This window comes from Podarcis cretensis, assembly GCF_951804945.1.
Source record: "Podarcis cretensis genome assembly, chromosome: 6".
NCBI lineage: Eukaryota > Metazoa > Chordata > Lepidosauria > Squamata > Lacertidae > Podarcis > Podarcis cretensis.
The window spans coordinates 98,129,743-98,142,582 of NC_137175.1; the positions used below are offsets into that span (position 1 = coordinate 98,129,743).

The 12,840-nt window shown below is 45.8% G+C and overlaps 1 protein-coding gene and 1 long non-coding RNA gene across 2 annotated transcripts in view; one reads left to right on the forward strand and one right to left on the reverse strand.

Annotated features, from left to right (window-relative positions):
* Nucleotides 1-932: 932 nt before the first annotated feature.
* LOC307219020 lies at nt 933-2,278 on the forward strand. Its single transcript, XR_013840265.1, has 2 exons — nt 933-1,387; nt 1,447-2,278. It is a non-coding gene; the product is annotated as an uncharacterized lncRNA (long non-coding RNA).
* Nucleotides 2,279-6,314: 4,036 nt separating this feature from the next.
* Nucleotides 6,315-12,840, reverse strand: part of TNN (tenascin N) — a gene marked incomplete at its 5' end in the record, with an annotated part of 29,818 nt that continues 23,292 nt past the window's right edge. The window contains 4 exons of the mRNA XM_079982219.1: nt 6,315-6,789; nt 9,559-9,722; nt 11,257-11,424; nt 12,454-12,550. Of these exons, the coding sequence (XP_079838345.1) occupies nt 6,658-6,789; nt 9,559-9,722; nt 11,257-11,424; nt 12,454-12,550 (561 nt within the window). The 3' untranslated portion in view covers nt 6,315-6,657. The remainder of the gene's footprint in view (nt 6,790-9,558; nt 9,723-11,256; nt 11,425-12,453; nt 12,551-12,840) is intronic.

Genomic DNA, 12,840 nt, shown 5'->3' on the forward strand with positions numbered 1-12,840 from the left:
CACAGAGATGAAAAGGGAGCTGAAATGCTTATCTTTTCTTAGCTGAAATCTGATGACAATCACAAAAGCTCTCGCCCACAGATTCAGGTCTGCACAAATTGTAACCTACCAAGCATAACACCCAGTTGTTGTGTGGTGTGCTGGGTGCTTGACATGCACACATAGGGAATTTGTAGCTTTTTTTGGTAAGGCAAGTGGTACCAGGCCTGTCTGGTTCTTGTTAGTCAGCTGTTGTGCCTACGAGTGGGACTGCCAGGCTAAGCAAGCAATGAAGCAGAAGCCTAAACAATTAGGTAAAGGTAAAGGTAAAGGTACCCCTGCCCGTACGGGCCAGTCTTGACAGACTCTGGGGTTGTGCGCCCATCTCACTTAAGAGGCCAGGGGCCAGCGCTGTCCGGAGACACTTCCGGGTCACGTGGCCAGCGTGACATCGCTGCTCTGGCGAGCCAGAGCCGCACACGGAAACGCCGTTTACCTTCCCGCTGGTAAGCGGTCCCTATTTATCTACTTGCACCCGGAGGTGCTTTTGAACTGCTAGGTTGGCAGGCGCTGGGACCGAGCAGCGGGAGCGCACCCCGCCGCAGGGATTCGAACCGCCGACCTTTCGATCGGCAAGCCCTAGGCGCTGAGGCTTTAACCCACAGCGCCACCTGTTTACCTAAACAATTACCCAGGAGTAATTCCAACTGAATTCAATGAGACATTCCCTTGTGTGTTTAAGTTTACAGCCTTATTATTATTCATTACTTGTACCCCCCCCCATCTAGTTGCCCCAGTACTCTGGGTGACTTCCAACAGAATATAAAACACCACACAGTACACCAGACATTAAAAGCTTCCCGACACAGGGCTGCCTTCAGGTGCCTATGGAAGGTTGTATAATTGTTTATCTGTTTGATGTCTGAATGGAGGGCGTTCCACAGGGAGGGCGCCACTACCGAGAAGGCCCTTTGCTTGGTTCCCTGTAACTTCCCTTCTCGCAGTGAGGGAATTGCCAGAAGGCCCTTGCAGCTGAATCTTAGTTAAGTGGGGGGTCAACTTAAATTGAGTGATGAAGTTAAGGACATAGCTGTTTACTTTTTGAGATTGCTCTGGTGCCGTTTCTGTCACAGTAAATGAAAAAATACTACAGGTGGCCTTGCTTCTAATTAAGAGTGGTTTTCCGTGCTTACTTCCATTGTGTTACCTCACAAAAAGGCACAGATACAGAGATTTTGGATATGTACAGTTACATAAATGTAAGCAGTGAGTCAATTAATTTAGCCAACAAGAGAATTCTTTCCATTCTGTCAGCAATCATTCCAGTGGTTTATTACCAATATATTGGTGGGTGGAAGACTGCAACCACTAATCTTCCTAGCTCGTCCCTGGCATGCAACCAATTCCTGTGCTTTGAAAAAGCTTAGCAACTGGTCAATATACCGCCTTTGTACTAAGGCACCCAAGGCGGTTCACAGTTTTAAAGGACTAAAGCAGATGGTACAACTTTTAAGGTTGTTGGGCCAGGGACAGGACAGTCTGACTGGAGCAAGCCTTGATGTTGTCTGTGCCTGCCTCCCTCTCCTCTTCCCAGGGCAGATGCTCAGCTGTGGCCGTGCCTAGCACACTGGCATAGTCACAAATCGTGACATCAGTGCAGCATCACAACCACAACGTGTGATTCTTGATGTGCTGCAGCAATTCCTGTGCCTGAGTCAAACTGGTCTACTTGCTGTTGCAGATCATCTTCTCTTAGCTTATCTTACAGGTATTACTCTAAAGTGTAAAATGTTTCGTCAAAACAGAGCATGTGTGCGGACACTGGCCAACTGAGTTGGGCGCCTTTCAGATTTGAGAAACCATGTAAGTTCAGCAGGTACATTGGCTTCAACTAGATGTGTGCTCCTTTGCACAACACATGAAGAACTCTAGACTAAAACTGCCATTTTATGTTCTGTGTAGGTTGGATTTCATAAAGAATTCTAAGAATATAACTTTAAAATATCTTTATTTATAAGTAATAAGGATCTCCCCATTACATTCTGTGGCTAAATTATAAACTTTGCTAAACAATGTGAAATATTTCTGAAATGTTTCAAGATCCACAGTAAGTATCAAAATTGGCAATCGTATAGAAATACATTTTTTTCTAACAAGCATAAGTAATTAACCATAGTGGTCAAAAATAAAATTTAAGCAGAATGCAGAAGCAAACAAGACAGGTACTAGCTTGATTACAGCAGAATTTAAAGCTTTCTTTAAACTAAACTATTATGTTTCTGTCTATAAAGAGTTATTTTTTTAAAAAAAGCCAACAAGTTAGATACTTGGGGCCCTGTATAGTTTTGGTGAAATTTGTGCCTCCTGGACTTCTCAGTATTTGTTATTTAAAGTGTTTTTATAACAGTTTTTGTAGTTATTCATTCTCCCAAAATCTGATAACCATTTTTAAACTGGAAGTTAAGAAACACTTGTCCAAGACTCTCCTCTGTGTTCCTGGCTCAGCTGGGATTTAAAACCAGGCCACTAGATAGAAATCTAATCACTGACCCACATTTGCTTTCACTGTGACTTGGAACCGATACAACCACTAGAGATTACAAACTTTGTTTCACATATGTAATAGGGAGAAGTTATGTTTTTACTAAAGAAAACGAATCTTTCCCTACCACTCCCTACACAAAAGTAAGAGTATCCTGTTGGGAAAATTCTGGTAGTGGGAGGAGAGGGAGATAAAGCTCATCTTCCTCTCTCCCTATATACATAAAATCATAAGGCTGTCATCGCACAGCCCCCATTGGAGGATTTGTCGTGCTGCACCACAATACCGGAATTGCGTGAAATCAGCTTAGCCATTGGAGGATATGTAGGGAATCATCACAATCCCAGATTTGCATGAAGTCGGGGTTAGGAAGGGGGTTAAAGGGAAGGCAAGTTGCACAATAGCAGTGCCCACGGAATGGGACTGAGAAGGAAGGGACACTAAGAAGGAGAAAGTGGTGGTTCAAAACAGCATAAGTTTAAGTAAAGCAGTGGTGAAAAGACAATGAGAGGGAAATGGTGGTTTTAAACAAGAGCAGAGGTATGAATAAAGCGGGAAGGTGTGGCAGTTTTAAACAATGGCAGAAGTTTGAGCAGAGTGAGGAAGGAGTACCAGTGAGGAGGGAAAATGGCATTTAAAACAAAATTTGAGAACTATGAAAAGGGAGTTTGGAAAGGCTCTGCTGTGTTAGCTTCTGGGTTGACCCCATCTCTGCTATTTCTCCTTGTTAAACCTGGTTTGTTTGTGATTTAAAGACCAACTCCTCAGTGTACATCTATCCCTGCTTACACAAACCTCTGCTGTTGTTTAAAACCACAATTTTCATCGCATTCTCTCTCCATCTCTGCTTTACTCAAACTTCTGCTATTCTCTGAGTGCAATGAGAAGGACACTGCCAGAAAAAAAATGGCTATTTCCCCTCTTCCATTCCTCAGCTGCCTCATGTGAGAAAGATAAAGGATGTGGAGCCCTCACATATTTCATAGCACCTTCATACAGCATATTTGCCACATGAAGCAAATATTAACATGAAGTTCCAGATTTAATTTAGAAGAGATATTTTTATTAACAAGCAAACACCCAGACATGTGCCACACCCATCAACTGAAGTTAAGCTTCTCTAACTAAACAATTAGGTAGAATAAAGGTACGAAGGTTATCATGATGGAGGAAGGGGAAGGGGAACATGAGGGGAAATGGGGAAATGCAAAAGAGATTGCGAAAAAGGAGGGAGTATGAGGGATGGAATGGCACTGGAGATGAAAGCAGGGACACGAAAGGTTCTGGCATAAGAGGGGATGGTGGCTTTCATAAGAGAAGGTGAAAAGGATGCTTAATAGTTGTAATATACAGGCAACCCCCATTTTAGGTGTGACCAATATGTGTGCAATCACACACATAGCACCAAACCCGGAATTTGACTCAGAAACGTAATAAAATACATCACTGGAAGGAAAGGGTGGGGGCAGAGTTTCAATTGCATGCGATTTCACGCAAGCGCATAATGACCCGGAACACAACCCTGCACAAGTTGGGGGTTGCCTGTATGGAAGGAGAAAGATGCGGGACACTGCAGTCAAACATAACTATGCACAACTACTAGTTAGTGCATGGAGGGGGAAAGGACTACAAAGTTGTATTGCTAGATAGACTCAGCTAGGTCACACCCAGAAATGGAGGAAGTAAAGCCTTTGTACTTCACGAGTGTGTGCATAATGTAACAAGACGGATATGTGTGAGCTTGCTCCAAAGCTTACAGCACATGTTTGGAACTATATTCTGTATTTTCTATGGAGGGGTCTCTTGCCTGTATTATCCTTGCTGCTGCATGGAACACTGCATGACTTAGACCTTGAATCTGTTAAGTAAAGCATTTGAAACTTAAAGGTGTGTGGTCTGCTCATTGCAAGAGGGGTAGAAAGAGGTCAGGTGCTGTGTGCAGATGAACAATCTATAGTCCTAACGCTGTACTGCAGCTTTTGTGAGTTTAATCTCTGCTACTGGGGCTCTCAGTATGCTAGCCCCAAATTTTGAATCCAGGTACCCAGCCGATTCTTTTGTTTATCCACACGCGTAGGTCCTCAGGGAATCATATATTAAATTCCCTCAGAGATGATGCACGAGATTACTCTGGGGGTTGTTTGTGTACAAGGAGGTTGCAGGAAAAGAGTGCAGAGGAGGTATAGACACGAAAGCGAAAGGTGAAAACAGGTGTGCAAAGCAGAACTGCAGAACAAAAGAGAGAAGTGGCTTCAGAAATGGTGTTGGGAAGGTGAAAAAGGTGAGCTTAGCAGTTGAACAGGGTGGGAAGGGGAAGCTGGAGGGGGTGAACATGTTGGTGAGCAGAACAAGTAGGAGCGGACCCCCTAGTAAAGCATATATAAAGGTAAAAAGGTAAAGGTACCCCTGCCCGTACGGGCCAGTCTTGACAGACTCTGGGGTTGTGCGCCCATCTCACTTAAGAAGCCAGGGGCCAGCGCTGTCCGGAGACACTTCCGGGTCACGTGGCCAGCGTGACATCGCTGCTCTGGCCAGAGCCAGAGCCAGAGCCAGAGCCGCACACGGAAACGCCGTTTACCTTCCCGCTGGTAAGCGGTCCCTATTTATCTACTTGCACCCGGAGGTGCTTTCGAACTGCTAGGTTGGCAGGCGCTGGGACCGAGCAGCGGGAGCGCACCCCGCCGCAGGGATTCGAACCGCCGACCTTTCAATCGGCAAGTCCTAGGCGCTGAGGCTTTAACCCACAGCGCCACCTGCGTCCCCTAAAGCATATATACAACATTAGAAATACTGACTTGCTATATACTTGAAATCAACATTAGGTGGTGCTATAACTAAAGTTTTACACATGGCTTGGCAAACTTAAGTCAGGTCTGAGTCACTTCAGGCTGCAGAACAGAGGCTTAAAAGAACTGCATGCTTCTCCTTAGCACAATATCTCTGCACATAGAAAACTACATGTCTGAGAGGAGTGTTCCCCTTAGCAAGGCATTTGGGGCAGGAGGATATGGAGGAACACTTGTAGTATGAAATGGTACAGTTTTGTAACTTACTACAGAAACAATTTCTCAAGTGAAAAAGAGGGTGGGAGAAAAGGGGATGAAACAATTTCTCACATGGGAATAGAGCCAAAGAACAAGAACGAACAGGGGCAACGCATTCTGCTTTGCTGCTTGAGGTGAAACGGAAACGTTCCCCCCCGTCCCCGTCCCCGTCCCCCCCGTCCCCCGTCCCTGCTGAAGCCTGCCTCATCTGCGTTGCACAGCAGTGCTGGCTTCCAGTGAGATCTCACTTGCTCTGTGAGATCTTGCAATATTTCTGTGAGATCATGTGAGATTCGGTGAGATCTAGCCAGAAACCAGTGCTGCTGCCACTTCTCTGCCTGCAGGGTGGGGCCCCATCTCATGGCTTTTGCCACTTGAGGCTCTTGCCGCACCTTGCCTCATAGACAGGGTCAGCCCTGATAAAGAGCAAAGGTCGTGCTTTATTTAGGAGAGGCATCTTTGAGATACAACTGCATCATTCTCAGCAGCGCTTGAAAGTTTGGCTTTTGGTGACTTGGCTTTTGGTGACTTGACAATTGTCTTGTAGGGAACACCATGGATCAAAAAATATGTTAAATTAGCACCTTGGGTTTTGGCAAAGCTACATCTCAGAAATCAGAGCACAGCAGACCAATCAGGTCCTTGTTGAGCGGAATAAGCAAAGCACCCGAGAGAGAGAGTAAAGAAGGAAAAGAGATGGTGTGGTGACTTCTTTGTTTTCTCTGGCAAGGAAAAGCAAGATCCAAGAACATGGAACAATTGGAGGACTGGAATGGGCCCTCCTGATCCATGGTAGCTGTCAGAACCAGAGGCCACTACAAGCAGAGGGAGCCGCGATAGACATGGCCCTCCACAAGAAGAAGAATTCTGAGCCAGCCCGTAGTCTCCTACCTTATTCTTTTCAAATTGCACTCACAGTGCAGTGCAGCTTCTGTGCTCATCCCAACCAATTAAACCAGATAATTCTTCTGAAGAAGCCTGTAACCAGTTGTATGCGATTATAAATGTACTAAAATAAGCAACCCAAGGTCACATGGTTACATGATAATGCATCGCCATGTTTCACTTGACAAGCACCACATTTCATCCATTTTAAACCCTGGGTTCCTTCCCTGCTAGAGATCTCCTTTTTCTACCCAAGATTGGGTGTGAGCGTGGACGGAACTTCATCTCGGTGTAAGGGATGGAGAACAAGTGGCCTTTCCATGGCTCCCAGTTAATTCCCTGGAAAGAGAAAAACAGGTAATCAAGCATCACACCGGAACAAAGGACACTGCCCTGAGCTACACCAAGTCAGACCCTGGGCTTCTCCTTGTCGACTGGTTCTCTGGGGCTTCAAGCAAGAGTCTTTTCCAGCTCTTAACTGGAAACACCAAGGATTAAACCTGGGATCTTTTGCATGCCAAAGAAACTTCTTGAATCTGTGGGCAAAAATTAAAACTCCTGCCCATGTTTATAGTAGAAATAATACCATTTCAACCATATTATTTTTCACTTACTGTTATGGCTAATAATAATAATAATAATAATAATAATAATAATAATAATAAATTATTTATACCCCACCCATCTGGCTGGGTTTCCCCAGCCACTCAGGGTGGCTTCCAACAAAGATTAAAAATACATTAAAATGTCACACATTCCCTAAACAGGGCTGCCTTCAGATGTCTTCTCAATGTCAGGTAGTTGTTGTTCTCTTTGACATCTGGTGGAAGGGCTTCCACAGGGTGGGTGCCACTACCGAGAAGGCCCTCTGACTGGTTCCCTGTAACTTCGCTTCTTGCAATGAGGGAACCAACAGAAGGCCCTCGGAGCTGGACCTCAGTGCCCGGGCAGAACAATGGGGGTGGAGACACTCCTTCAGGTATACTGGGCCAAGGCCATTTAGGGCTTTAAAGGTCAGCACCAACACTTTGAATTGTGCTCGGAAACGTACTGGGAGCCAATGTAGGTCTTTCAGGGCTGGTGTTATATGGTCTCGGTGGCCACACACTGTCACCAGTCTAGCTGCCACAACAGCCCCATGGATTAGATCCAGTCCCCAAAACCTTTCAATAGGTGTAGATAAACTGCCATGCACCCCATCTATGAAAGTCTCTCCAGATCAGAGTGCCCCCACCAGCTTATTTTTGCAGGTCTTCAGAGCACAGATGGAGAACCTCTGTTTGTCTAACTGTCTAAAATGTTTCCTGCTCCACTGGCTTGAACATTGATGTCATATCCTATTGTTATCATGCATTACTGTGAATTGTGGTTTTAATTTCACTTTTATGCTGCATTTTATGAATGTTGTTAGCTGTTCTGGTCTCTGTATGAGGAAGGGTAGAAAGAGGAGGAGGAGGAAGAAAAGTGTGCAATACTTTTGAGCACAGCAATTCCGAGTGATCAAAGCATTTCACATACACTGTCTTGTAATCTAGCAAGGTAGGTCAATATTATTAGCCTCTTATTCTTTGTGCAGGAAGAGCTTGCCAAAGGTTACCACCTGGCTGTGAGATTCAACCTGGGAAGGAAGAGCCTTTCCTGAGTCATAAAGTAAAGGACCCCTGACCATTAGGTCCAGTCGTGACCAACTCTGGGGTTGCGAGCTCATCTCGCTCTATAGGCTGAGGGAGCTTGCATTTGTCTGCAGACAGCTTCTGGGTCATGTGGCCAGCATGACTAAGCCGCTTCTGGTGAACCAGAGCAGCACACGGAAATGCTGTTTACCTTCCCACCGGAGCGGTCCCTATTTATCTACTTGCACTTTGATGTGCTTTCAAACTGCTAGGTGGGCAGGAGCAGGGACCGAGGAACAGGAGCTCACCCCATTGCGAGGATTCAAACCGCTGACCTTCTGATCGGCAAATCCTAGGCTCTGTGGTTTAACCCACAGCGCCACCCGCGTCCCTATTCCTGAGTCATAGTTGTCTCTAAACCACTAAGGCACTGCACTACTCTGTGGCACCTCTTTCTCTATAAATCTGCTGCAATGTGCTTTTCAGCAGAAATGCGGCAAAAGGGCAAAAGGGCTCATCTTCCCATCTTTCAAGCTCTTTGTTCCAGACCTCAGCAGCCATTTTCTGACATATTCGGGGGGGCGGGGGGGGCGGGAGTCTGTGCTCATGATTAAGTTGTGAGAATTTCAGTTTTCAGATTTTCCTAACAACTGTATGAGAAAACCTAATACTGCAATCCTATATACACTGGTACCTGGGAATAAATGTCAGTGGGGCTCACATTTGAGTAGACATGTGTAAAATGGATGTTTTAATGAATGGATCCAATGAAAAACAAATCAAACATTGCAGCCCAAGGAATAAAAACTCCTGACATAAATTCAGAGTTAAGAGATGGCAGAATAGAAAGGGTTTCCATTCCGTTTGTGAGACAGGTAAGGCAGTTCCAAACTTTAAATGACAACTGCAGGGAAGTGCCTCATGTTGCCAGCATTTTAGTAGGCACTGTTGGGATTCGCAGGATACTGAATAAGTCTACAGGCTTCAACAGGATGATGCAATACTCTGTGAAGTGCTGAGTCAGAGTGACTCAGCAGGAGTGTGATTAATGTGATTGGCTATCACCTGTTTTAAAAAGAAAAGCCTGTTTAACAGTGGGTGTGGTTGCTGTGGTGGTTGTGCTGTGGTGTGGTGATGCTGTGTGGAGAGTATTTGTTTGCCTTAAGGAGCAGGTACTCTGTTTGGACTGTTTTTGTAAATACCTGTATATAGCTCACATTAAAAAGACTGCACTGGGAAAAACCTGGGACTCTGAGCGTTTCTGCTGAAAGCGCCGCGAGGAATTTCGCGACAGGCACTTGGGAAAAAATCGCACACCTGATATATAAAAGGAGAACCATGCAGCAGGTGGGGGGAACCTGTGGCCTTCCAGGTGTTGCTGACTACAACTACCATTGGCATGGCCAGTGGCCAGGGATGATGGGAGTTGTGGTTCAGCAGCTTTTGGAGGGCCAAAGGTTCCCCACATCTGCTGGGCAGGGTGCCTAGTACTCACCTCACTGTGCTTGTCTTCGCCATATTTGCCATTCAGATTGGCCAGGTGGCAGTTCTTATACCACCAGCCACCGTGATGTGTGATTGCGCAGTTGCTGAGAGCGATGTCGCTGTCCCTGTCCCAGGTGGTAAATCTCCAACCATTGTGGTAAGTCATGGCATCCCCTGAATTGGGGGGAGAAAGGCAGCATTAGGACGACGGGGATCCTGGCTTCATTAAAACCCAAGTACACCTGGGTACCTGAAATAAGAGCTGCGAAAGCCTGCCTAGAGGAATCAGAAATACAAGATAACTTTTCTCAAGGGCCAACATGCAGATACACAGCTACTGCTAAAAGAAGAGAACACAAATGGCCAACTATACAAGATTTTGTTGGGATTCGCAGGATACTGAATAAGTCTACAGGCTTCAACAGGATGATGCAATACTCTGTGAAGTGCTGAGTCAGAGTGACTCAGCAGGAGTGTGATTAATGTGATTGGCTATCACCTGTTTTAAAAAGAAAAGCCTGTTTAACAGTGGGTGTGGTTGCAGTGGTGGTTGTGCTGTAGTGTGGTGGTGCTGTGGTGGAGAGTATTTGTTTGTAAGTACTCTTTATGGACTGTCTCTTTTGTAAATACCTGTATATACCTCACATTAAAAGACTGCACTGGGGAAAACCTGGGACTCTTAGCGTTTCTGCTGAAAGCGCCGCAAGGAATTTCGTGACAGATTTGTATCAGCATTGGCTTCTGCAAAAATGTGCAGCTCAGATGGATGTTGGAGTTGCAGTCAGCTCACAGTGGACTTTATTCACTGCTAGTAATCCTGCATGATTATACAGATATACTGGAAGTAAATTATTAAAAGTATTATGGGGAATTTGCTACTGCAGGATTCTGTAGTGGCCCCTTTTTGTTCTTCTGAGCAGGGCATACTTCTGCGTAGACAGACCTAGGTTGCACAGTTAAAGGAGTAACTAATAATGAAGCAAATAAATAGCTAGTAATAAATTCTTCATAGCACCTACCACTGAGGCACCAAAAGGTATCCCTCCTGGCAGAGGAGTGGCTTTTGGGAAGTTGAGAAATCGTTACACTGATGAAGTCAACAAACACAACTGGCATATGAGAAAGGTGGCAAAGGTGTTTTTCTGTCAATATGCTATATCACCTACTAAAGGGAATAATGATTTTTGTTGGAAGGGTAATGCAAAAATATTACTGGCTCTTTAAGTGCCAGGGTCATACTCGATTTAGGCATAAAATTTATGTTGTCTGTGCTAGTATTGTCTCTTTACACATACTCCCACTTATGTATATAGCACACAGGTGTGGTATATAGCACACAGGTGTGGTTTTGCTCCATCTATAAAACTACACATGTATATCTCTCTCTTTGCACACAGGTCATAAAGTGATTTCATGGGGAAGAATTGCAAAGAAAGCTTTTTGCTTTCTATAAGACTATACTGTTAAACCAGCCTTCTCCAACCTGGTGCCCTCCAGCTGTTCTGGAGTACAGCACCATGTGCTGGCTGTGGCCAATGAGTGCTGTGGCCCAGAAGAGCAACAGAGCACCAGGTCAGTACATAAACTATTTATATTCTGGGCATTTTAACACCTGACAAGTTAGTTAGCTCCACCCAGTGAAGGGTGTCTCACTGCTTCTGTGTCCAGTGTCTACACGATACTGCAAGCCAAATAATGTTTTCCTTACCAGCGGTGCCTCTGTACTTCCCCACGGAGAGCTTGTATCGCTCCCTGCTGGAGCCCACCTGGAAGAGGTCGTAGACGGCGTAGGCAGACTCATTGTGCGTTCGTAAATCCACCCTCAGTTCATAGGGAACGGGGGCGTTACTGGTGAGCTGATGCAGCTTTTCAAGGCCTGAAAGTAACAGTCCAGAGTAAGTTTGCAGACAACCACAGTTCCAATTGTCCGTGGCCAGCAAGAAATATTTCCAGGCAACAAAGCCAGAAAGTTTTCATGACAAAGCTATAAATTTCAGTATGTCCAGAGTAAACTTAGCTGAACTCCACCCATTGTTTTTGCGACATAAATGCATTGCTCTTTGGAGGCAATGTGCCTTCACCTCTCCTGCTGCCTGGGGGCTGCTCCCTGCACCTGCTCTGCCAGCCTGATGGCCAGCTTGACTTGAGTGGTGAGGCAGGGTAGCTCGGAGGCAGCGGGGACAAAGGTAGAGGTGGCAATGGCAGCTGAGCTTACAGCTCTTGCTGAACACCAGATGTGTGTGTTCTCCTTTGGGAAGAGACAGGGCTGGCCAAAGGGGGGGGGACTTTGAAGACCGCCCCCCTGGCACACCTAGGTGAGACCCAGGGATTTGCTTTAGTGATTTGCTTTTCCCTGCTTGGAGCCCTGGCTCCTCTCCAATCTCTCCTCTCCCTCCGTTTGCCCTTCCTCTCCTCTACCTGCTCGGCTCCTGGCAACTGATTTGTATGCGAAGGGAGCAACTTGAAGAGCCCTCCAGCACAGACAGGCTTCTGCTGCTTGGCACTGCCAGCGCACCCACCCCAAGAGCTGAAGACCCACACACAAGCGTCCAGGGGAGAAGGACTTTTGGGGTGTCGGCAGCAACAGCAGCATCCACAAATTGAAACCAAAGAAATAAAGCACTGAGAAAGAGACCCCCCTCCTTTTTGTGGTTCCTTTCCTTCCCACTCCCTCCATTGTGCATCTTCTCCAGTGCAACTAGTTGGCGATACTGGCAGTTGCACCCCTACAAATCTTGCACCTGGGGCCACAGCCCCTCTCGCCCTGCCCACCCTAAGCCACTGAGCTCACCTATCCATAACACTGGCCAGAAAGACCAGATAACTATATATGCATGAGCAGCGGCACTTTTTACAAAACCTGTGGCACCCTTCTCTGGTCACATACAGAATGCAGATACAGTACCAAGCCAAAATTCCCCAGCAGGGTCTCCAAAGCCTTCAACGTAATTCCTCCAGCGCTTAAAGAAATCCAGCTGCCCTGTGTTCCGTCTCTGAAAGACCTGCAAAAGCAAACAAAAGCCAAGTGACAGGTCTGGTCCCTTGAACACAGAACACCAATGATAGGATGAGAGATGGAAACTGAAGATAAGAAGGCTCAAACAACAGGCACAATAAGAAATACCTAACCTGATGTGGCCAACTTAATTTGACCATGAATTATAGAATTCTCCCCATCTGAATATCTCTATTTTGTTTGTGGAGTAACACCAATGCCTTTGTGGTTCACTCTTTCTTTCTTTCTTTCTTTCTTTCTTTCTTTCTTTCTTTCTTTCTTTCTTTCTTTCATGGC